The sequence below is a fragment of the Ceratotherium simum genome, chromosome 13 (genome assembly GCF_057802395.1).
Source record: "Ceratotherium simum simum isolate JZ-2026a chromosome 13, ASM5780239v1, whole genome shotgun sequence".
Lineage (NCBI taxonomy): Eukaryota > Metazoa > Chordata > Mammalia > Perissodactyla > Rhinocerotidae > Ceratotherium > Ceratotherium simum.
Window position 1 is genome coordinate 58,783,998 of NC_141912.1, and position 26,687 is coordinate 58,810,684.

A 26,687-nucleotide genomic window follows, 5' to 3' on the forward strand; every position below is an offset into this window, starting at 1 on the left:
ATTAGGTGATGAAGAAAGTGAAGGGCAGGGAGGCGAAGTGGCCTGCTAGAGGTCACACAGCTGGGTGTTTCACAGTCTGGACCTGGATTTGGCTGCTTTCAAGTGTAGGACCTTCCCGTCACACAACACTAATAGTTTAACACTGCCAACCTCAACTTAATCAGCTATAAAGTGATGTGAGGATTTGTTAGTTAATGAAACAGTATCCATTTGAGTTTGCTTAAAGGGTGAAGTTCACTAATTAACAGCACGCAGATGTCAAAGGAATAAAGGGTCGACTAAGATGCAGCATGCTGCTCTAGGGAATGGAGGGTGAAGAAAAAGAGGTGTTGTTTTTTTCCTTTCTATGTCTAAGAATGCTTTGAGCAATGTTTTTCAATTTTACCAAGTAGCACATTTGGGATATAATCATTTCTAAGTTTTCTCTTACAAAAGCTGCTTCTCTGGAAATAGACTTTTGTCAAGGGAATTTTTTTTTATCAAGTTATAATTAGACCTCGCTTAATACACCCATAAATTTGCAGCCCTTTGTGTATTGCACAGGTGTTCTGATGTTCTCCTATTCCGACAGGGCAAGTGTTGAATAACCAAAAAGCTTTTAGCTGTTGGCAGAGAGGCACCTTGAGTCCTGTGATTTGCAGGATGGGAAATTGTGTAATTCCCTAATTATCGTCACACACCAGAGAAATGGCTGTCGAGGCTTTCCAGTCTCATTTCGCTACACTGATTTAGACTAAACTAAAATTGGGTAACTTGAAATCCAGGGTCTTAAAGATGCGCTGTCCTCAAAGGTCTTTGTTTATTATAAGAAGTCACAGAGGAGAGAACTATAATGGAGGCGGGGAGCAGGCAAGACTGTAAAGGGGTTTTATGATCCACAAACCAAAAGATCGCTTAAATATTCTGTTTTTAAAGCTTACGTGGGCAGTCCAACTTAAAGTGGATTAGTGGCTACAGCTATCTCAGGAAAAATCAACCCCACCAGGGGTAAGACAGCAACCCTGACGAGTACCTATGGGACTCCCTGGCAGGTCAGCCACAGTGATGTTCCTTCAGAAAAAGCCTCTTTGGTGTTCGCTGTCAACCAGGTGTGTGTCCGTCTCCATCCACCCGGAGACGGACAAAGGCACACTCCAACAAGCACAATTACGACAGGTTTCCCTTCTCTAGACCTTAAAGACTTGGGGCAGAAAGAGTCTCGCTTTAACAATTTCAAGTTGATTTAACACACGAGAACCAAAAAGATGAGATTCAAAAATACCCTTGGCCCCTTTAGAACGGCAATGAGAATTACACAATGTCATTTTTGAGACTGAATCATTAGGGGCAATATTTAGCTCTGCCCTCTGGAAAAGATGGCATGTTCCCTGCCAGGTGTTTAGTCATGGATGCAAATCAAAATGGGCAGTAGATGCTGACTTTCAAAGAGCTCTGTTCACTTTACAGGCCGCTAACTCACCAGCTATGCTCGAAAGTGACAGACCAACAGCAGAGGCAGGAGAGTCACTTCTGGCAAACCCCTTACTCAGGATCCATGTGCTATCTTTAGAACAAGGGAATTAAAATATACCTACATTTGTCTCTTGTCTAGTCCATAGAAAAAACTTTAATTTGAAATATATTAATAGGTGAGCTTTTGCAAGTTATTCTTGTTTGCTCTTCAAATTTTTAAATTTCAGAAGTGAATAGGAAGCCTGGTTCTTAGTAATCCCTATAACATGCTCTCCTTAGGAAAATAAGGACTTGAAGAGCCCTTCAGGAATCATTGTTAGCATTAAGTAATTCACATGTTTTGAGATATGAGCCACATTTCTGATACTGGGTGTTTATAACTCCCCTTTGCAGTTCACATTTAGAGTCAGGATTTACAATGCATCGTTACAGCCCAGTGGGGATCATGACCTGATCATCGAAGACTGCGTACCCTTACCTTTGGATTCCTCCTTTCTTTCTCAAGGGCAGGGATAGGCTAAGGCAAGAGAAGGCCTATGGAACACTCAGTATTGTGGAGAGCATGTAGATATTGGATAACTTGGATAGTCTTAGTGCAACTTAGGTACACGTGAAGTCAGGACTTGGTTACAAACTATAATCAATTTTCAGAAATATTCTCTCCCACTCTATTTTTTTCTCCTTATTCCCCAACTTAATTTTTGTCTCACAAATGCATAAGGATAGGAATCCCAGACCTCATTGCCCAAGTCATTTAATCATAGACATGGGCCAGGAGTTTTTTGGAGTTACCAGCTTAATTATTTTGACTAATCAATTCTACAGTAATTGGTATACTTTCTAAAAATACTCCCTTGCTGGATTAATGTTTTTCCCTAAGAAATTGTTTATTTGTGCAAGTTGACAAAATGATGCCTCTAAAAGTGTTGGTCTTTTCAGGTTTAGCTGTTCTTATCAAATATATGAAATATAACTTGCATCTACACAATTTTATGAGTGGAAATTCAGATTAAATGATCATGTGGTTCTTTATCAAAGTTTTCAAGACACTTAAAATATTGAAGGGTCATCATTCAGTAAAAGGACAAAGAAGAAAGCAAGGATCAAGTCATTTGATTCATTGAGAAAAATCAAAACAAAGCAAAACCCTAAGTGATAAATGGATAATATAATTTTGAGCATTTTTGATTTTTATTAAGTTACAATGCAGAGAAGGGAATAGAAGTTGTTTCCACTTAAACATATTCTGCTTAGTTTAGGCCTAAGTGGCCTTGTGTGCTTCTTCATGTTTGGGAATGCCTACCACAAACAGACGCATTTCCATAAAATGGCCATAAAATATATGCACATTGAATCCTTGTCTTTCTACAGTGAGATTGCTGTCAGTATTAGCTGAAGTTGTCGTCACTCTACTCCTGCATCCATAATCTTCCTGTAGTCTTTCTCACAGCTCAGCATGAGCTTGGAGAATGCAAACTTAAGTAAACTTAACTCTATTGGGGTGAGTGGGTGGTTTCAAAGTACTTTAAGAACAAGAATAAACAGCTTTTGAATGTGCCACTCCATTGTTTCCTCTCACTATATCAACCAATTGGAATCACGCAATAAATTTTATATATTACACATCTCAAGCATTTCAAGCATAATTTGAAATCAGCTTCTCTAAATTAGTTTTATGAAAACAATGGAACTAATAAAAATCTCAGGCCGTGTTTGAAAGGGAATGATCTAAATCAGTGGCCTCTAAACTTTTTCAATCATGGCCCATATAATGTTATTTATTTAAAATTATATACATATAATTTTACATATACTAATATAATATGGACATGATAAAACAGAAAAAATAGAAATTAAAAGATTGAGGTAAAAAAAGAGAAGTAATATTTTCTTCCAATACCACAGTGGAGGGTACATACACCACACTGGGAACCACTCCAGGGTATTCTGTGAAAGGCTTGTTTTGTGAGAAAGAAGAGTTTCTTAGTTTAATGCTGAGTTATTACAGGACTTCTCAGAGCCTTTACTGTGCCACTACAGACTGTGAATTCTTGAAAGAGAAGTAGAGTATATAAGGTTATACTATATAATGTAACTATCTAATGTTTTAATGAAAGGCTGAAGTAAAAGACACGGATTCCAGATCTACCCACCACCCATGAATTATATCACTTTTGATTGGTTATTTAAATTCTCTGAGCCTCAGTTTCCCTATTTGCCCAATGGAAATAATGGCATACCTCATGAGTTATGATGTGGATCGTGTAAGAAGATGAATGCAAAGCTCTTAGCTGAGGGCCTGGCATATACTAAGCACTCAATAGATGGGAGTTCATTTCAACACACTCTTTCATGGGCCAGCTGTTGCACTAGTGTGCTGTGGAACACACTTTTGCAAATGTTTCAGGTTAGACATACACTCATTGATTATTTTATTAGTTTACTTTTTCAATTTGACAAATATTTACTGACTTTCTCCTAAATAATAGGCATAGCAGTAGTCTCGGGGTAAAACTTAGATGAATATTCTGAAGAACTTTCAAAGGATTTTCAATTCAGCAAAACTTCCAGAGCCTATCACGTGCCAGGCACTATTTGCCACTCTGCAGATACTCTGATGGCCAAGGCAGATGTGATATCTATCTTCACAGAGCTTCTGGGCTGAGGGAAGGACTGGTGTGATGTATGGCCAACATTTAAAAGACAAATACAAAATAGCGTAAACTGATAGAGAGTGACTAAGGTGAGGGCTTGAGCATAACGTGGGGGCTGCCTGTGTCAGGTTTGCACATCATTTTAAGCAGTTCTTTCCTCCTCCCAAGGAAACTAGGAAGCCATTTTCAAGCTCAAAGTCATGGAATGACAAAATATTAGAAAAGACACAATATGAGCACGTCAGTGGATATAAACAAAAAAACTCCTTGAACTGAATAGCTGCTATCATCGCATAGAATGGTAGGTAATTTACATCACACACAGGCATCTCCATCCCTGTTTATTTCATTCCTAACAATCAATAAATTCCATTGCCTCTTCATAAAATGTTGACTTCACAGTTTTTCATGTAGCATAAATTTACTCAGACTCTAATCAATTTTCTCTTTCTGTGAAGAATTTTTTTAGTGTACAACAAACGTGTTTGAGTTCTCTGGTGCTTGGTAACTGGCAGGGGCATCACATTAGCACAGCTCTTAAACTGACCGAGCAGAACCTGACAGGTGTGGTAGGGTCTGACAGGATTCATTTTATACTCAAATTGACTCTTTGGGGGAGGGCCTGCTCTGACAGACCTGCAAAGTTAAATTCTCCGGTGAGCTGTGGGATGAACTGCAGAGGCTTACATTTCCACACATGGTCCACAAAATCAATTTACCACAAATATATTCAGCAGAGACAAAGTCTGCCCCTGTGCATAGTCTATCCATTTTAAAGACATTTTTAATAAGCAGGAAATTCTTGTGTTGGGACGGAGAATTCCGTGAAGTTGCTAAACAATGACAAAGTGCTGGAATGAACAAAAAGAACATTTGGCCCTTAGAGTTTAGCATTCTACTGACAGTGTTCCAGAGGCAAACGGCAAGAGTTTGATAGTGAATATTCTCTGTTTAAAAGCAGACAGTAACAGATTCGTGGCTCCCTAGGAATTGAGATGCGAAAATCTACAAACTAATTTGATTTTTCATTTAGAGTGATTATTAGAAATTGTCTCATGGGGGTAGTTTTAAGATAAGAGGTAATGTTTTATAAGTAAGATCTAAAATTTGCTTTTTTATTATTTTTCTAATTTGGAAAAATATAGTTTTTCATTTTTCTGTTTACCTTGATATTTCTTTTGCAATACTGGAATAACGTTCATAGCACACTTTCATTGGGTTGTAAAATATATTTTATAAACTTATAGTTTATTAAATCTTCTAGACTGAAATAAGATAATACAAAAAACCCTGTACTTTCGCTCTCTTTGAGAAGGAGTCTAAGGTTTATGAACAAAATCAGAAATATTTGAGAAAACATATCAGGATATAAAGTTCAGGGAAATCTTGACACTGTATCAGTCAAGATTAGGTTTAACTACATATAACAGATAACATATAACAAAATAACAGAGTTTTGAGCAAAATAGATTATTTCTTTCTTATTAACAAAAAGTCTGATGGTGGGCAATCCCTGATTGGTATGGTGGTTTTATAGTTATCAGAGATTTAAGTGTTTTTCATCTTTTTGCTTCACCTTGCTGGCGTGTATCTTTCATCCTCAAGGTCACTTTATGATCCAAGATGCTTTCTGGAATTTGAGTCACCACATCCACATTCTAGGCTTAAGAAAGAAGGAAGATTGGGGGTGATGCCACGCTTAAGGAGTTTTTCCAGAGGTCAGTATAATACTCGAACACTTCTGCTTACACCTGATTGTCCGTGACTTTGTCCCACGGCCACACTCTGCTTTAAAAGAGGCTGGGGCATTTTAGCTGGGGTACATTATTGCTCCAAATAAAATCAGAGGTGTATTAGTAAAAAAGGGGACAATATATTGGTCAAACAACTAGCAGACTCTGCCAAAGCTGATAATGCCCCAAGTCATAATACCTTATTATCTTGCTGTTCTTAGTAGATGTGTGTGTGTGCGTGAATGTGTATGTGTGTGTGTGTATGTATACCTATATATATATATGTATATATAACTAAATCCAACACCAACCATTGGTAGGAAGCATAATACCTAAAGAAAGATTATGGCATTAACTACAGACACATGAGCAATTTCACCTTATGAAAGCCTCTGACCAGAAAATATTTCCCAGATACTTGTATATATATTTTTAAAGACTCCCTTGCTTATAAACACAGAGTACACGTAATAATTATTGGAACAATAACCATAACTTTGCTCTGCTAGGACTCTGCCACTTGCATAAAGAGAAGAAAGGCGCTCATTCAATATGCCCATAGATTGGATTGCAGGAGTCCATCGAGGCTATTTTCAAGAACATTTTGGCGTACATTGAACTATATATTTATTTTAAGTGCTGCTTTTTTATATGTGCCAAGCTAACTTTTTCTCTTCACAGATGCTGCAATAGAAAAAAAATTGAAAGGCAGGAGGTGTGCAGCTTCCCACTGAGCCAAAGGAAAAGCGATTCCCTCAGTTCTTAAGGAAGAAAAAATGCAGACCACTCAAAGGTTGCCTTCGACCCAGAGCAAGAGGAAGCACGTTCCTGAGCGCTTTCTTGTGTGACCACAGTCGCTCCTGTCTCCTCACTCCCCTCTGGTGTTGGGCTTGATCTTTTAATGTTTCTTTATAACCAAAAGTTGGAAAATACAGAATTTATACATGGTGGGAAATGACGGATTGAGATGGGTTGAACAGCAGGGTGAGCAAACAGCTGTTGAGTTGGAGAGAAAAAGCTGATCATATCAGAGTGGATGCTATCAAAAGAGTTATGAGCTTACAGGACAGGAAATTACAGGTACTTGAAATATGCCATTACCAAATGCCAGCCTGACTTGAAGCTGCTTTCTAGAGGTATCGTGTCCTTAAATAGCCTGGTGATTGTGTTTGTGGAGCGCTGCTTCCTCCCTGATTCGGTAACACCCTGGCTTGTCTCTAATCACTGCAAAGTGTCACCAACTTAGAAAAATTCTTGAAAGGAAATTAATTTTGATTTTCTTTGACATCCTAGAGAGTTTTCTTGTTAGCTGGGGTGGAGATCCAGCCTTCTTTCTCATCATGACAAAATGAGGTTGTTCCCCGTGAATGTGAGAATCCTGGCTTGACCGCCCGTAGAGAACAAAAGCATTTTCTGTATGATCAGTGATGTGTTAGGCACTTTGCACGAATGATCTCATTTATTCTCATGAAATCTATAAGGTGTGTTCTATTATTGGACTCACTGAAATTGAAGTACCGAGAGATCAAGTGACTTGCCCAAGGTCACTCGGCTGCCTGGTCCACGGGAGAATGGGGATTGTAACCCAGCCAGACTGATACAGGCCTAGGCTCTCCATTAGCATATTATACTGCTTTCTTCAAAGGCTGGGCTCCATCTAGGGACCTAGGCTGGGATGATAAGGTAAATTAAGAAACATTTATGGAACAAGGGGGCAAAAGACAAGATAAAGTGTCCTCCTTTGTCTTTAGAATGTCATGGTTAAGAAAACAAGAAGCAATGATTCCTGCTAAGGAACAGGCAACACGAAGCGTGAATGAGAGCACGGTGTGGAATGGAAAGCCCTTTACAAGCGAAGGCAGCTGAAAATTTTCCATTTACACTGTGTGTTTTCTCAGTTCCAGTCATCCCTGCCACGATTGCTGCGGAATGAATTCCCCAGTGGAAATATCAACAAGGTAGGAAATGTCACAATTATATTTTCTATTATCCCCCAAAGAATATATTAGTGTGGTAGATATGGCTATAATTTGAAAGAAAAGTGCCAGGTGCAAACACAACTGCTGATGAAGTGAAACAAGCTGATTTGTCTTCCTCTGATACTAACAAAAAGGCAAAGACAAAAAAGGAAGTTTCAGATATCGTCTGTGCCTGTTCTAACCTGTAGTTGTAACTGGGCGAACACCATACTTACTGGTTTGCTCTGTGCTTTTCTCTATTGAATAAATGCATATTCAGCATGTTCTGGACAATCTCCTGGAGGTCAGATTGGTAACAGTGAATGGTCCAAGAAATGACGTGGGGCACCACCTCACACTAGCTGGTGGAGTAAAGGAAACATCGATGCCTGCTTGATGCAAAGATGGCTCCCAGAGGGAGCACACACTAGGGTGGGCATTTGTGTGATTGTTATGGAATATTGGTATGTTAAGCTCTCCTTCCTTGACTGCCAGCTTCTCTGACATGGTTGCCTGAGATGCCCGTGGGGGCTTGCACTCGCCTCTCTGGGAGGCAATCTAGAAGTGTGGGAAAATTAATGTCCTGTGGAGCAACCCTCAGTCAAAGGCAACCACGAGTCAATGGTTAAAGTCTTCCCTCTGTTGTTCCTTGGGCGGACAATTCTCAGACTCATTCCATACATTTCCTCACAAGATCAGACAACTCTGAGACTCACTTTAGACAGCTCCTCATAAAGTGGCAGTGGAATCAAGTGCCGTTGCCCACGGTGATGCTCCACCCCATAATGCGCCTTTGTACTGACTTTCTCTCCTCCCCCCATTTTATTCTCTCTAGGTCTTCACTCCTCTCCTGTTTCCTGGGATCATTTCCAAGATACACTACTTGAATGCAATTCTTTATCCAGGTTCTGCTTTGATGGGGAAACCAGGCTAAGACAATGCCACATCATGGAAGGAGAAATATTTAGGGGCTGAAAGATGATAGTGGTGTTTGTCTTGCGATGGTATTGATATTTAACATGGCTTTCTCTCCTCCCATTTTTAGATCCCTTTTTTTAGATCCACCAATATTTAGATCCCTAAATATTGGAATCCTGGAGGGCTTGGTCCTCAGTCCCCTTTTCTTCTTCATCTACACTTTCTCCTTAGACAATCTCCAGTCCTATGGTAGCCACTATCTCTATTTTGATGACTCTCCAAATTGTGTGTTTAGTCCTCACCTCTACCCTGAGCACTGGCATCATTTACCCCATTGCTTACACATAATCTCCATCTGGATATCTAACAGACATATTTTCCTTCATCTGTACAAAAGACAACTCTGTTTACTTCCCAATAATGCCCCACAAAAACCCTGTTATGCCCATAATCTTCCTCATGGCACCACCATCTCCCTACAGTTCAAACAGATAAACCAAAGAAATCTAGATGTTGTTCTGGATCAGCCCTTTTCACACATTTCCCAGCAAGCTGCCAATTCTATCTCCATAACAGATCTCAAATTCATACACTTATTTCCCCCTCCACTGCCATCACGCTTCTCTTAGGCATAATTATCTTTTCTCAGGATCACTGACAAAAGTCTTCCAAAATCTCTCCCTACACTGCAGTCAGAAGTTTAAACAAACACATATAAACCACTCACCTCCTTAAAACCTTCCAGTGGCTTCCTCAGGCACCTAGAAACAAGTCTAAAACCTTCCCAAGTTCCCAAGGCCATATAGAGTCTAGACCCCGCCTATGTGACATAGGATTTTCTCCCTGGCTCCCTTAGGCTCCAGCCAGAGCAGCACCTTTTCATTCTCCAACAAGCCCAGTCTCTCTCTCTCTTCAGGGTCTTCCATTTTCTGAACTTCTCCCTGATGGTTGTTTTTCCAGCTTTTCACATGGTGTCCCCCCTATTCTTTCAGCCTTGGCACAAATCTCTCTTCTTCTGGAGTTGTTCTTGTCATGAGCACCCACCTAGAATCGTGCTCCCACCTGAGTTATTCTCTAACACTCTTGTTTGGTTGCGTAATACTTCTTTTCATAAACTGTATATTGTGTCTTGAGCCATTTATTTTATTTTTATCTTCTCAATTAGGACATAAGCTCTATGAGGGCAGGAATGTCAAAAGGATCTGGCATATGTGTGGAACATATTAATGATAGGCTAATTATTTCAAGAAATTCCTCTGGATGGGCCCATGTAGGAATTTCTTCTTACCTACACTGCAGCAGACCCTAATAAACTTTGTCTAATATTTCATGTCACAATAATCCATAAATCTCTGCATGTTTGGAACCCTAAAGAGACTAAGAGATGGGAGTAAACAACGATTTTTTTGTAAATATGTGAAGACATTCTTATAAATCTTCATTTCTTATTTCATATGGTCAGTCTTATTTTCTAGTAGAAAGCAAAACTGATGATTCATCCCATAGTAATCAAATTTATTGTGATCAATTACGTTTTTCAATAGCTTTTATCTAAAATAGAATGATCATATCTAAGAAGCATGAGATTTTTATAGGAAAGGACAAGACTTCAATCCATCCTGATGCTTTTTTCTTATTACAAACATGACTTGGCTAACTTCTTCTAATATAACCCTGCCGCACAGAATGAAATTCCTAGGACTTCTTAACTTCCCTTCTCCCAGCTACACATAAATCCATTGTCTTAATTCCCTTCAAGTCGTGCATATCAAAAACTTCAACACTTGGTAGTCACAGTCTTCTCCGTTCCAGATTCAATTTGCATACCTGTTACCACAGGTGTGGTGCCACAGCTTGTTGCTGAGTCCGCACAGGTGAATCTGTTTGTTTCTTTTCATCCACCTGGAGCGCAGGGCCCTGGGCTCATTTTGGTTGCCTTATTCAAAAATTTGGTAACAAGTACCTCTAGTACCAAAGAGGTAAACTTTGTTTTTTCATCTATATGGTGAAAATAAAGATGAAACAAGTCCAGTCCTGAGTTGATGAAATAGTAATACCAAATACTTTTGATTATGTCTGAAAATATTTACAGACATATTTATAAGTGTATATCAAAGCCAACATTACGTTCTTAGGCCATGTGCTTCTTAAAGCAATCTTACATCGCGACATCTTGTCCCTCTTTGTAATTTAGGGTTTCCACATACCGGATTTTCCTAAGGAGAGACACATGGCTATTATTTGTGATTTTGTTTCTTGGTATGTAATAACTGTGTCATGGGTTTTGTTATCTTTAAACAAAAACAGCTAGTCTACAATATATAGATTTGTTAATATTATATCCTCAGTTTGCCAAAATGACATAAAACAATTTGATTTTATGTGTTACTCCTGATTTTCCTTGTTACTCTTTGAGCATGAGAATGACTGAGATTTTGTAACACAGAGATTTCATGTGGTCTAACCTCAGGGACAACTCGTCACCTCCTTTGTAATTACCTGCCGGGTACGAGAAACACCTGCTCAGTGACCAGTCTCATTGATGGGTCTTGTCCCCACCGAGTTGAAAGGAACCAAGAAAAGGACCTGACATATTTGATCAGTCAGGTGTCATCCCTGATCCCTCTGAGTGACCCCTGTCCCCTTCACCTCTTTCTGCCTGTGCTCCATCTTAATAACCAGGCGCTCTTACCGTCGGTGCAGAGGAGTCCAGACCTCCCGTACGGGCAGAGGCAGACAACATCGGTCCCGGATTTAGGGACACAGGTGGCGCCGTGTCCACATGGGTTGTTTTCACAAGTTGCAAACTGGCACAGCTTGCCTGAGGACCGCCTTGGACACTCACAAGACCAGTTTTCACTGTCACTGAGAAGGGAAAGGGAATTATAAAGTCAATCAGAAAACAGCTGATCTTTTACACGCACGCACACACACATGCACGCGTGCACACACATATAAAGAAAATTACAATAGCATCTTGTCTAATAAGTGGAGTTTTTCGTCCCCCTTTCTCTTTCTGTGTTTTTCAGCTTTTAAGTATTTGTAGCTGTGTACTTACTATTGACAGCAGGTTAACAGCTTTATAGACTGCCTGAAGCCGTGAATTCTATTTTAAGCCACATATTTTTCTTTTTGATTTATCCCATCTTTTATTCACACCAGGTACCTTTTCAGAATTTCATTAAATCTGTGTGGCACTGCTTCAATAAAGGGCTTCTAATGTCCGTTAGATGAAACCGTCTTAGGCTCGGAGCTCAGAGGAGACTTTCAAGCCGGTGATAATCTTCCTGCACTGGGGACACAGTCCTCCAAGAGCCGGCCTAGTGGTAGCTCCAAAAGGAGAGCACAGTGGGAGCTGTAATGACTGCACAACTCTCCACACCTACAATACTGTCTGGTACTCCAGGCTGAGAGTGCCTGAGAGCTCAGGACAGAGGCTCCTCTCACCTGCTGGGGCAGCATTCTCCAGAGGAGCAAGGGACTTGGGACGTTGTTTCTGCCATCAGCATCCATTCCCCCTTTTTAAAGGAGTAGTAGCTTCAGTTTTCCTTTGCAGACTCCCCCCTCTACCATTCTCAGCCCGGATGACTGGGAGGGGCAGACAGACTTTTGGTGTCAATCACAGTGATAGTGCAGGATGGATACAAGGGCCAAGCCAGGTTGACTGGATTTCTCAGCTGGGGCGGCTAAACTGGTAGCTGCTGGTGGCATCTGCCTATCCAGAGGGGAGAGCTTGGCTGAGAATAAATAACTACTACCTAGCAACGCAAATACAGGATAGATTATTGACAATGTTATTTGGGTACTAGATCCCGCCATGACACTGCCGTTATATAAGCCAATATATTTTAACCCTCTTTTTATTTTTTAAGCCAGTTTGAGTTGGGATTTTGTCACTTGCAGTTAAATGAATTCCATCTAATATTGATGTCCTTTCCTTCCTTTTTTTTCTTTCTCCGTATTACCTTAGTCCACACACCTTGCCACATATGGATCTTTAGGGTTTTTTTTTTTTTTTTTTTCTGTTTATATCTTATCTTCTAAATGTGACAGTTAGCTCTTAAGGGTAGGTTCCAGGACCATCTTGAAAATTAGCAAGCTAGCATATTTTGTCTTCATGACTTAGCCTCCCAATTTAGTTATAGATCTTGCCCGTACCATGGAATTGTTCTCTTATCCTTCTCATCTTTCTGGTCTCTTGATCCCTTTCTTACATCTTTTAATCCCCTTAGTCCAAAATAAATTTGCTTGCAGGAAATCAGATTCTTTCATACTAACGAATATCTGACTTTGAAATCTGAAGAGGTTTCCTTTTCCAAAAATGTCTACTCTTTTATACTAATTTTTAGGTTAATGGATGAAACACCATGGAGAAAGTTTACATACCAGATAGTAGGGGAAGCTAGCTTTGGTGGGGTGTGAGGTTTTGAGATCCTCAGATATTGCCAACACGTAGGTTATCCCGTAAGTGATCAGTAATTTACTCATTTTATAACTTTCATGGCAACTTGCACAGTGCTTTACACATAGTAGGCAGATACAGAATCTCATAGGTTTTCAGAGTTGGGAAAAAAATTAATTAAAGATTAATGTCACTAAGATGGTTATAAAGCATTCTAGACAAACTCTTCTGTTTTCCGGGCTACAAAACAAAGTTCTGAGAACTGACGAGCCAAGGCAGTTCCTTCTTGCCTGAGAATCGTGGAAAGCATAGCCAGGCCACCTGGCAGGTACACAGATACTTTCTGGTGTGACTTAAAGTGTTAGTTAGTAACTTAATGTTCTTTGGGGCCATGGATAAATCTAACATAACTATGCCTCCACTCCCCTAACTTAGAGTTGAAAGCTCAACATTAAGCATCTATATGCTCAGATAAAATCTAGGAGTGTAATACTCTTGAAAGTTGTGTTCTGGACGGACCAAATTATCATTTTTATAGTAAAGGGGAATGCCACATATAGGAAAGTCAAAGGGATCTAAATATTGATTGATTTAAGTGCTTTAATCATATAGACCTAACAGGATTTGAGATGTAAGAAAGATGCTTTTATGTTAAAAACCAAGGAAAGTACTCATCTTAATCGTGTCCTATTGATAAATCAGAGCTCATTTCCTTTTTGCTTTCATCAGGTGTTGGGAGAAGTTGGTTGTATAAAGTCACACGGAGATGACTAACTGTATGCATCTGTACATCAGCAGGCAGCCAGACCAGAGAGAGAAATAGAAAACAATTCATGAAAGGGGAAGGGGGAAAATCTCCTTATTTGGCTCACCAAGGGCAAGTGTCCAGAGCCCTCTGGCCCATCTCGAGATGCCATGAGACTTTCATTAGGAAGAGTCAGCTTTAACCAGCTGAGACCTTGCCAGGTGATGTGCCTCTACACACTTCACTTCAAACTGTACTTTCAAGTTCCACAAGATTTCCTGGAGTGCCAGGTATTTCCCTAATAGTTTTAATGTAATATATCTTTGTTACCAACTGTGTTACACCCAGACCTAAAAGTTTCTCCTATTCAGGTCTTGCCAAAGATCCCATTACTAAATCCCAATTTATTCAAAATCTTGCAAGTCATCTGTTTTTGCTGTCATGTAACTCGCTTGGACTCCTTCACGTCCTGAAGCAAATGGCAATGTCGACCAGGAATGGGAGTGCCCGAGGTTGAAGGACCTTATGTAATAGGACTCTTGGAAACAGTGCTTAAAATAATGTCGCCCTCCTTCACCCAGTTTAAATGTTGTAACATTGCTGTGAATTTATTGGGCACTGTTTAATTATTATGGGAAAATATATTCACATGGAATAAATTTTTTTTTTCATTTGAAAAAGTTTAAAAAATCTTATCCTGGGGCCGGGCCCGTGGCATAGTGGTTAAGTTTGCACACTCCACTTCTAAGTCCCAGGGTTCCTGGTTTGGATCCTGGGCCGGACTTACTCACCAGCTGATCAAGACATGCTGAGGTGGCTTCCCACATAGAGCAACTAGAAAGATCTACAACTATGACATACAACTATCTACTGGGGCTTTGGGGAGAAAAAAGGAGGAAGATTGGCAACAGATGTTAGCTCAGGGCCAATCTTCTTCAAAAAAATAAAGGTTAAAAAAAAATCTTACCCTTTGTAGACCTGCCAACCATATGGAAAACTGTTTTGCAAATTATCCTCTAAGGAAGTCAGGGCATTTTTCTGAACTAAAAGCAGATTTGGGAAAGAACCCAGATATTGGGGAAGTTTTTACCTATACTCCAGAACACCATATATATTCCCAAGTGCTGTCAACAAGTATTTACTGTGCATTTACATCATGGACCGAGCCAGGTGATGTGCGATATGTAAGACTGGCTGCTGCTCTTGTTGGGGGAGAAAACACAAGTGCCTGACCTAATTTCTGTGAGACACAGCATGTGTATTTATTTATTTATTTGTTTGTGAGGAAGGTTGTCCCTGAGCTAACATCTGTGCCAATCTTCCTCTATTTTGCATGTGGGACGCTGCCACAGCATGGCTTGATGAGCAGTGTGTAGGTCTGTACCTGGGATCCAAATCCACAAACCCCGGGCTGCCAAAGCGGAGGTTGAAAACTTAATCACTATGCCACTGGGCTGGCCCCAGGAAATGTAGACAGTAGCAAGGATTTTAAGGCCTTAGCTCTGTGATACGTGGATTCAGATGTCATGGCTTCTAAAAGCTGGTCTGTGGACTGGCACCACAGAATGTTACCAGACAATCTCCCATATGGCTTTTAAAATGCAGATTCCGGGGGGTTCCTTGCCCCCTGAGATTCTGATTTAGGAGATCTGAGTGAGGTCCAAGATTCCGCATTTTAAAAATGTCATCAGGTGATCCTCTTGCATAGCCCACTCTGAGCCTAAGCCAGCTGTCCTGAGACAAATATTCTCTCCAGAGTAAAAGATCCATGGGCATTAGTTACCATTGTGTTCTCAGCAGGCCTCCAGAGCATTTTAATTTTCTTTCTCTTTTTGGGCTACATTTTGACTTTTGACTAACATATATATGAAAACATGGTATTTATCCATCAAAGTACAAAAATTAGAGGGTTTTTATTTTACTGGTGCCATATATGGTCTAGTGCATGTACATTACACTTAACAACATGAAGTGGGAAAAAACTCACTCAATCATTTTAAAGCTTAGTTAAAAAAAAATACCACTTACCTAAGTCTGTGCAAACAGCTGTATATTTTGGCACTCTAACTGCTACAGTATATTTGATTACAAGTCACAATACGGTTAGCATATCAAATGACTGTCATTAAGTTTCTACGGGCATTAAAAATTATCTTTAGCAAATTTAGCTGGTTAAAAAAATCAAAGATGCTGACTTGAAAAGGATGCCTCCTATTTACATCACACAGCCAGATGCCTGAAAACCTTCTAGAAGTAAAAGCACTCCTGCATGTATTAACTTAAAAAAATAACTCTTCCTGCTCTCTTTGCATCTAATGGGTCATTAGCAGATTTCAAAGTTGACCACCCACAGTGTCAAGAGAGGGAGAGTCTCCACAGGAAAGTGTGCAGAAATGAATCCTATGAATAATGTCTCTAGATACCTCTAAAGAATAAAATGACTTCTGGCAGAAATAACCCATCTCTATGTGTAGGCTTTTCTATTTATAGCTCCGCAGCACAGGCGTCAGAAAGGATGCAAATGAGATCCCGTCCGGAGGAGCTGTGGTTCAGGTGGAAACTTCATTCTGTTCTCATGAATTTCACAATGCCACAAGAAGGGTCTGCTGATTACAAAGCAGCACCTCCTCCCCCTCCTCACAATCTTCCTTAAAGATTCTGAACTCCTTTCAGACAGGTTGTCAGCTGTGCGTGGAGACTCAGTGCTCTGCCACCACAGATAGCTTCTCTTGGTCGCTAAGGCATAGCTGCCCCAAAGGATATTATTTCTTGCATTAAGGCACACCTTCAGAGTTGACATTTTTCATTTTTAACTTTTTCTTTTTAAAAGTAGCCAAACATGAAAATAATAGAAAAAAATTGCAAATCCAAAATTATCTTACGGTGGCCTAGCAAGTGAACTTGGAGAAACACTGTCTATATCATATACCCATGAACAGAGGGCTTGAAGAAAATGTCTTTGTGCTTCAGGATCCTTTTTCTTTATAGGAAAATATTTTATTAAAGGCAGAAACAAAGAAGATGAAAAAGGTTAAGAGCAATAATGAAAATCATAGAATCACATGTGCAGAAATATGGCATAAAACAGGGCTAATTCACAAACAATATAAATAATGCATTTTTGTTTCTTCTTGTTTTAGGATCTGCCCAACTCAATCTTGTGGGTATTTTGTGAAGAAAAATTGAATTTGTATTATAATCTCTCTCTCTCCCCCTCTCTGCTGCCTTCTCTCTCTTAAAGCCATGGTTCACTTTGCAAAAAGGTCTTCATTGATAAAGAAAGATGATCAGAAATTTCCTTCCCAGCAAGAGATATCTTTTCCATTTTTTTTGCCTTGTGACCCACTTAGTCCTTATGAAATGGGGTTAAAGCTTTGCTTGCAGGGGAGGAACCTCAGAAAATATCAAACCCCAAATAGAGAGCTAACATGGTGAAAAGTGGCCATAATCTAAATAAGGTGAATGAGATGTGTGTGAGAATGTGCCTAGCATGGTACTTGGCGTTCATGGGCTGCTCGTTACATGTTAGGGCAAGGGGGTGGGTGTAGATGAAACATACAACTAGATGAATCTGAATCAGTTAATGGCGGGATAAGAGCAATAGAATGGAATCTGGTACAAAGAGAAGTGGGCTGGAAAAGGAGGCAGAGGTGGAGGGTACTGATGGATGAGAAAATGAAACGATGCATTGATAATTGTGGAAGAAATGCATGATCTCAATGTCGAAAATTACCTCCCCCCATTAAAAAACAGTTTCAGGGTCTTAAGATTAGACTTTGTGCCTGAGCAACAATTTCATAATAGATTTTCTTACTCTGTGTTCATTGCAAAATTAGCCAGTCTCCAGTCCCCTGCACTGTAAGCGCAATTTGGGCAGCATTCAATATAACGGAATCAGTAAATACAGCAGTTATGGAGCTTTGGAGTTCTCAGATAATTTCCTGTACAGATAATGTGCCTATTTGGAGGCTATTTAAGGCTGGAAGAGTTGGTATAAGCTTTTAAAATGTTATTTTAACTCCTACTAACAAGAAACAAAAAATTTTCTTAAAATATTTAAGCCAACAAAGTGTTGTTTCACCCAGTCCCTTGACCTTGGTAATGTTCACATACATCAATCTCCACTCAACTCTTTCCATGGTGAATTCAACTGTTGTCAGGGAGGTGGAAAAAACGGCACACAAGGTTGATGGTTGTTCTTTTCTGATATTAACAACTATTTACAAAATTGCTGCTGGGGGAATTTATTCCTCACAAACACGAGGAATAGTAAATAACAGTAGTTAATAGCAAAGATACATATTTATGAACACTGAAACGTTCTTTCTGAGCATTGCCGCATTCCTACATTGAATTTGCAACAAGAAATCTAATTTTTTGCAATCTCTCATTCCGGGTCCTCCCTTTTGTCAAATCTTTATGCTCTAATTTTGGGTTGGGAAAAAGCAAGAAATTTAGAGGAGTTCTTGCTTTTAAATTTGTTGATTCATCAAGCTTGCTCTCAAACTATAGTTTATGTCTGCCCCTTAGGACAAGAGGTGATATCTAGAACTGTCCTAAATCTCCTTATCCAGAGTGAGTGACCTGAACAATATAGACCAGGGATTACTGACTAGCAAGATATTTAATGCCTACCATTTGAACCACATGGTATATTTAGCTTATAATTCTGAGGCCCAGACACAAGGTTTGGCACACAATTATAAGGAACAGTGTCAAATTTGCTGCTCAGTATTTGCCCACAAAAAAAATTAAAAAAAATTTACAAGCTATGCAACAGATCATTTCCTCAGTTCCAAACCCAGTTCAGACCTTCATCTCATGTAGCTTCCACCCTGTAGCGTATCCTACACATTTATCTTAGTCTGGATAACATTCCCAATGCATTTGGCAAAATGTTTGCATTAATTTTGGCTTTGACTCCTTTCCTCCTACAAAATAGTTATTCAGACCTTCCCCACTCTCCAAGCCCTGTGTCCCACACTCACAGGAGATGACTTCACTTCCTGTTCTGTAGATAGAATTGCAGCCATCAACGTCAACCCTCAGCTTCCTATGCATATTTCTCCATCTCTCTTCCCTTCACCTCTTTGAAGGGTTTTGGGCAGAGAAATAATCACATTGTGTTTTAGAATTATCACTCTGGGGCTACAGTGTAGAAAATGTGCTGGAGGAACACTGAGAGAAGAAGGGGTTTCTTTTCCCAGTTCTGATGTCCTTTCGTCTTCTTCCTCCTGTCAGGGGCCTGTGCAGGAGACTCAGCGGTTCTCACCCACAGCAAGTTTCAGCAGCACCTCCTCAGGGGAATTCCCACCAAGAATGTTCAGCCCATGCTCCAGCCAGCTTCCTAGCTAGACTCAGTTGTCCCAGTGGGCAGATTTCCATCAAGTTTCAGCAGTACCACGTAGGGTGGCTTTCCAGTGAGTTCTGCTGGCTCTCTAGAGGGTGGCTTGTCACAGAGTTTCACCGGCTCCCGATGGGCAGAATTCTTGTAAGTTCAGCAGCAGCCCCGTGGTGGTTTCTCAGTGAGGTCCTTAGCATCCCAGAGGACTGCTTCCCAGTGAGTTTCAGCTGCGTCCCAGCCGGCGGCTTTCTAGTACGTTTCCTCGGTGTCCAGCGGATACCTTCCTCCTTCCCAGTTCTAGCCTGTGGCACCTCAGTAAACTTCTCTACATTCAATGATCACAAACTCCCCAAGGCGGTCTAAACACCAGTCGATGTGTGTGTGTGTGTGTGTGTGTATGTTTTCCAAATTTGTTCCTTCCTTGAGTATTCTTCCTCAGCCCTGGAGGTAAGAATTACTCCCTACATTCACTGTGCCTAAACTCTTTAACGTACTCTCTAACTTTTAGGAGTTAATCTTCTGTTACTAGTTAATAATCCTTCACGTTAAACTTTCCTAAATTACTCTGCGGCTTCTGTCTCCTGACTGGACCCTGAGTTATACACAGAGAAGCCAGTTGGGAGGAGGTTACTAAAGAAATACAAGCAGAAGTGCAGATAAACCCAATGGAAGTGGGTATGGAGAGAATTAATTTGATAGATGCTTAGAGGAAAAATATCTGTCTGGTTTGGACAACTGAGCAGATTTTGTTGCCATTCTTGGAACTGAAGAATACAGATTTGAAAAGCAGAGGAGAATATAATGAGCTCATTTTCATAAATATATTATTTGAAGCATCCATGGATGTCCCAGAGAATATGTTAGTGTCAAAATAAGTTATGAATGTAAAGCTAATCTGGTTTTGATTAAATTAAGAGAACCTATGGATTATAATGCTAGTTGGTGTTGGGGGAGACACAACTGAAAGAAAATAAACTTTGCCTCAAATACTAAAGAATTTAAAGTGCTGGGCCAGCTAGTTCCCATATCAATGAAGCAAGAAAGGTTGCACTAAAAGCATTTATCCATTATACCTTTGTTATCACTGCATGGAAAGACACTCATGTGTTCAGGAACATGCTATGGCAAAGGTCTTTTTAAGGTTAAACGAATACATACTCTTTCTTTTGTAAATGCAATTGCTGTGCACGAAATAGCTGTTCTTCCTGAGGACAATTTGGTTAGCTTCTTGCGGACAGCTGGGAGGATGAAAGCTATGTGCCCATGAGGGAGAGCTGACTGAACACAAAGCTTCCCAGCTCATTTTCACGCAACCGTTGATGGTGCTGATGCTGATTATTGATTATAAAATGAAATGTCTGCGATGAGTGCTAAACTGGACAGGGTGCCAGGACAGCAGGAGTAGACGGGGGTGACCCCAAGCAAACTAGGGGTTTGGTTGCCTTCTGTTTGGGGTCATATTTCCCCATAGCCTGTTGTTATACTGAACGCACTAATTAAAGATTTTATTTATTTATTTATTGTCCCCCCAAAGCCCCAGGAGATAGTTGTATGTCATAGCTGCACATCCTTCTAGTTGCTGTACGTGGGACGCGGCCTCAGCATGGCCGGAGGAGCGGTGCGTCTGTGCGCGCCTGGGATCCGAACCCGGGCCGCCAGCATCGGACTGCCTGCACTTAACCGCTAAGCCACGGGGCCGACCCGCGAATGCACTAATTAAACATAAAGAATTCCCATCTTAAACTAATTCTGAAGTAGAAAGGCTGTGATCTTATTTTAACTGCTGTATTATCTGGAAACTCATTTTATTAGGGCTCAAATTTACACATATTTAGGGCACGATTTTAGAGAAATATTTTGTGTTAAGTCGATAAAACTGAGACACAAACCCCAGATAATTGAAGACAGCTTTTCTGAAGAAAGGACTATGGATAATAAATTGCTGCTCTGCTGCCTTTGGTATAAGTGAGCTTTTTTTTTTGTTCTTTTTTTCTTTAATCCTGAAAGAGATAATTTGAGTTTTAAATACAAGAGATTGAAAATGGCTTTGGCCTTTTTCAATTAAAAGTTTAAGTTTTTGACTTCTTTGCACTGGAAAAGACTAAACCTCTTCTTGGAATCAGTTGACATGACACGAAAATGGCCCTTGTTATTTCTTTGAAAACCGTGCACAATGGCCAGCCTTCATCAAAAGGTGTTTTGGCTAGAGGCAAGCTTTTCGGTTCAGTGACCTTAGGGATGGTGAAAGACAGTTTTAAAAGGCATTTACACCTAGTTAACACTTTTTTTTGACACTCTATTAGATGTGACGATTTTCTTTTACATTAAATGGATAAAAAAAAAGGAATAGTCAATTTTCCCTGCTATTTCAATAGTTTCAGTTAGTTTCTTCCTTCAATTGCTCTATCAGATGGGCTAGATAAGATTTCAGTATTTGGGAGGATCATTTTAAGCCTCTTTCCAGCAGTTTGTTATTTTTAAAGCTCCAATGATTCACCATAAAATGCATCTCCATCTGCAAGAAGCAATTCCTAAATTGCTTCACTCAACAAATCCAGAACTGCGAGGCTCACTGTAGCACAGAAATAGGCCTGGTTGGGAAAGGGATTACCTATTGGATTCAGAAAACCTTCTTTTGAGACAGGTTATGGCACGGAGCAGATCTCTGAATGCCAGAGGCAATTTTTATTTTTATTTTTTTCAGTAAGAATCATTTGAAGTTTTGTTTCATTGGTTTGAATTATTTCCTGGTAAAAAAGTCATATTTCCTGGTAACTAACATATATGAGTTATTAGTTGTTGCAAACTCTCCAATTAGTTCAAACTGGATTAAAACTTTCTATGCAACTTAAAATTGTATTTGAATAGACACATATTTAAATACCTTTTTCTCAGAATTAATTAAATATTAACTTGAATTCATTTCATTTAAAGTTAATCTCTCTCCCTCCCCTTCCATGGCACATATATGCAAAATACTAGTCTTCAGTGTGGAGAAGTTATTTCTGTAACTCATGCAGTAGAGCTGAATTTTTGGCATAGGTTTTATTTACACTAAAGTGCAAAATGGGTTAGAAAATCTTGATTTATTTTAGTTGTTTGAATCTAATTAAAGTAAAATAGAAACCAAATATGCAGGTCAAGGGACAAATTGTTGTTTGCTGGTCTAATCAAGTGTGGGAAGCTATTGCCATCCTCGGGACTTAGAGAACTGTATTATTCCACTGAGTTTTAAAGATGGGACACAGTTTATCTTAATCCTATGTCAGCATTTTCCTGAAACTAATTTAGCCTTTCACACTAGAAAGAAGATACACACTAGAACTTTTAATTGAAAAATCCTGCAGCTACTTTCAACCTCGGAATCTGCAATCAAGTTCTCTCCTACTAAAAAAAGAACAAAAAAGAACTAGCTAATCTGTAAGTTGTTCAGGAGTCATTTATTATCAAAAGTATTGTTAATGACTGTCCCAATTTCCTCAGGAAAGCTCTAGGTATGAAGGTGTATCATAGTATATAAAACAGGCTATTTAAGGGATACTCTGTTATTACACAAGGTGTCACTCGAGTCTCCAACAAATAGCTTCAGATAAATATTTTTCAGGGAGACACCATTTGCCAAAAGCAAGGCTGTCACATTGTGCTTGGTTTTGCACCCAAGTTCCTTGAAGGTGTTCCGTAAGCCTCCATGAGGGGCATGGGGCAGGCCTTCCACCCTCTCTGCCCAGCCTCGACCACAGCTAGTAAGCTTTTATCATGAACAATTCATTTGTTCACTCATTCAACAAACATTTACTGGATTTCTCTACACCAGACACTGCTAGGCACTGTAACACTGTGGTGAGGAAAACAGATATTGTCCCATTTTGTATTGTATTTCCAGTCTGAATAGGGAGATAGAAATTAAGCAATGGAGTTTAAAATTACAAATTAAGTGCTAAGAAAAAATAATACATGGCGCTACAGAAGACAGCAGGGGGCTTCTTTTAGATGGTGGTCAAAAGGGGATTTTCAGTGGAATTAATAATTTAACTGAAGTATAAAAAATAAGGAATCGGGCTAGGTGAAGAGTGGGGAGTGTTTCCAACAGTGAACAACGTGTACGGAGGCCAAGATAGGGGAGAAAGCTGGACACAGCCCAGGACTGGAAAGCAGACATTTTGCTTAGCGTTCAGAAAAGGGGAGTGGACTTGAGGAACTAGGCAGAACCTAGATGGTGCAAGGATGTCTCTGATTTTATATCAAAATATACCCAACATTTAACTTACACATAATTTGTTGTGATTTTTTTCCCATCAGTTAATCAAGGCAATACTCTTAAAAATTCCTACTGAACATCATGACACAGTGTTCACCTTTCTTTGTTCAATGGGTTCATTCAGCCAGTAATCAGCCACAGCACTCCTTAGCTTTTAAAGCAATGGCTTCCTATTACGTTTGGAACAAAATCTAACTCTTTCACCAGGGCCCACAGGGCTGGATGTGATCTGGCCCCTGCTTCCTCCTCTGACACAGCTCTTCCCACTTTATCTCTGGGCTCCTTCTTCACCCGCCTTGGATGTGCCATGTCACATCCCCGCGGCCCAACTTTCTTCAGCTGTGGCTGCGCTGGACAGTTCCTGGGAACACAGACTCACCACACTTGGACAACTTGTCACCACAAGAAGAGTGCAAATCATTTTTGCCTTGGACTCAGGCCTTCTCAGAGGCCCCTTGTACCCCTGTGCAAACATGGCCTGAAAGAGCAGGGTCAATGCCGCATGGCACAACCTCAAACAATGGTGGGTGGGGTGCTTCTGCCTTCACCCTTCAGGTGAACACTTCCTGCAGACCTTCTGTAGGCTCCTCAGGAGATCCCTGTAGAATTGAGCCCCGTCACCCAGAGAGGTGACTCGACCTCCTCCCCTTCCATTGACTTTCCCCTGCCTGTATCCCTGTCCCCAGGCCTTCACTTGCTCCTTGGGATCACCTCCAATAAGTTGCTTATACATAAGCCTGTGATACAACCTCTGCTTTTGGGGGAAACCCAAGCTTTGGTCCTGATCTTTCTGTTTTGCAAACCTTCCACATTTTCTCCCCATTTAGGCCCTTTGTGCTCTGCCTGAAACTCTCTTCCCCTTGTGTAGATCCTTGCCTGGTTGGTGCCTTCCCATCATTAAGTTTTAGCCTAAACGTGTCTCCTGAGGGAAGCCTTTCCTTGAATCTAATGTTGCCCACAGACTGCTCATCTCTCTTCATTGTATTACTTTCAATATGTATATCACAATTGATCACTTTTGAAATGTTCCTATTTTTTAAATTAATTTACTTAATTACTCATTTACTCTCTGCTACCTAGAATGTAAGCTCCAGGAGAGCAGAATCCTTCCTGTGCTACCAGGATTTGTGTTCTCACAGCCCAGGATAAGGGCCGGCATATAAGGGTTACCCAATAAATGTGTGCTGAAGGAATTAACGAATGAAATTGTATGTGTTTTCAAGGTGAGATAATATATAATGCAATTTTCTTTTAAGAACATTTACCTCAAACAATCTCCTAAACTGTTCTTACTACTAAAGAGATTATAAAGTTTCTATCAAGGAAATGAAAAGAGACAAAAATATCTGGAATTTTAAATGGAGCTTTCTTTTACTGACAATTTTCCACTTTTTATTTTTAGTTTCCCTAAAATCTCCTGACTTGATAGTGATTACCATTGTGAGAGAGGAAATTGACTGGGCGGGGACACTAGGGCACATTCTGGGGCGCTGGAAATGTTATATATCGTGATGTGGGCTGTGACTACACGGGTGCGTACATATGTAAAAATTCATTGGGAGGTGCACCTGAGATTCTTGTGCTTTACTGTATGTAGGTTATCCTAAATACATACTTAAAAAAAAATCTTGACCTAGTTGGGTTCTTGGTGAGCAAAAATATAAACCAGTTTTGCAGTCATTAAGGACGGAAAGGCTTCTTTCATGTCGTGTACATTTCAGATAGTGTATCAAGTCCCAATTTTTGAAACCTTAGGTGGGTCAATAAAAAATACTTTGGACACATTATTACGTTTAAGTTATCAAATACACTTTATTAACATAGCGTAAGAGCAATCTATACTGTACTCCATAAATTCCTGGCGAAGTGGCGTCTTTCTTCCATGAGGATATTATTTTTTTTGTTGAAAACATAGCTTTTGTTAGTGGAGATTGCGTGTTAATTTAAATTATTTTATCAGCTGTTATGAAATTCATATATCTTAAAGTCCTTAGCATTGGTCCTGTGAAGAAATACTTTATTGGCTATGCGGAACACATCCATTTTTATTAAATTTGTGTTTGCCTGTTCTTTCCATTTGGGTCTCATGCTAAATTGCATGGCTAAATTAACACCAACTTAAGTGTAGTTTCTAAATGGAAATCTCATATCCCCCAATATGTTAATCACAAATTATATGTTTTATAAATAGCAATTAAGCCTTTTTTGTGGTGCAGTGGTGATGTACATATTCCATGAGGCACTGAAAGCCTGGGAGTGATTCAGTAGCTTTAGGGCGGACTTCAACTGCTGGCCAAGTAGGCTGCTTCTTTTGTGGAATGGGTTGAGAGGCTGGATGTTCTCCAGTCCAAAAATATCTCCCCATTGTCCTGTAGCTCCTCCATGAAAATCTGTTCTCGGTGTTTCATTCTTTTTAACTAGAGAACTAAATAGTCTTCTCTTCGTTTAAGGACTACTTCAACACCACCTTCTCAATGATACCCGTGGCCAGAAGTAATTTCTTTTTTGACACATTGATGGCATTCACTTATCCATTCAGATATTCAGTAAGTATTTATGAAGTCTAGACATGTGTGAGGCACAGGATCGCCTTGAGGATAGAAAGACACATAAGACATGACTATATCTTACCACGATTTTAGTTCAGATTAGTAGTTCTTAAAATTAGTTTTGCATCAGAATTGCTATGGGAGGTTGTCAAAAACACAGATCTATAGACCCAACCATGGAGCCTCTGGAAGCAGAATTTGTGGGCATGGGACCTGGGCTGTATATTTTTAACAAGTTCCTAGATGATTATGATGCACATCTCTGGTGACCTGGTTTCCACCCTTCCACAATATTTCCACTGCAAGAACATGACCCACTTTGGGAGTAAAAAGAAAGTCTTTGTATTGAACTGAGTCTCTCCAACTGTTTTTTAGAAGTAAGCATCGGTTATGATTGTATTCTTTGGGGGGAATATTCTTCTTCCAATGTGAATAGTATATAGTTAATATCAAATATTTGTTGAACAACCAATCAAAGATGAGAGCTTTTTCAAACTGAGCTGTCTTCAGATGAAACATATAGCATGGCTTCAAGACCTATAAAGTACCTTAAAACTTGGCATCTGCGATTCGTGGTATATAGGGTAAAATAAGGAAACGATGCTCAGTGCTTCTTATCATGCCTTGCTGTAACAGTGTAAATAATCTAATCAACATGTTTTTTATTGAGCAAA

At 39.8% G+C, this 26,687-nt stretch overlaps 1 protein-coding gene across 1 annotated transcript in view; it reads right to left on the minus strand.

Moving 5' to 3' along the window:
• The window catches only part of LOC147915740 (protein eyes shut homolog), a 440,056-nt gene that overhangs the window by 25,682 nt on the left and 387,687 nt on the right, over nucleotides 1-26,687 (minus strand). Inside the window, exon 10 of the mRNA XM_087437836.1 lies at nucleotides 11,408-11,580. Coding sequence (XP_087293962.1) covers nucleotides 11,408-11,580 — 173 coding nt within the window. The remainder of the gene's footprint in view (nucleotides 1-11,407; nucleotides 11,581-26,687) is intronic.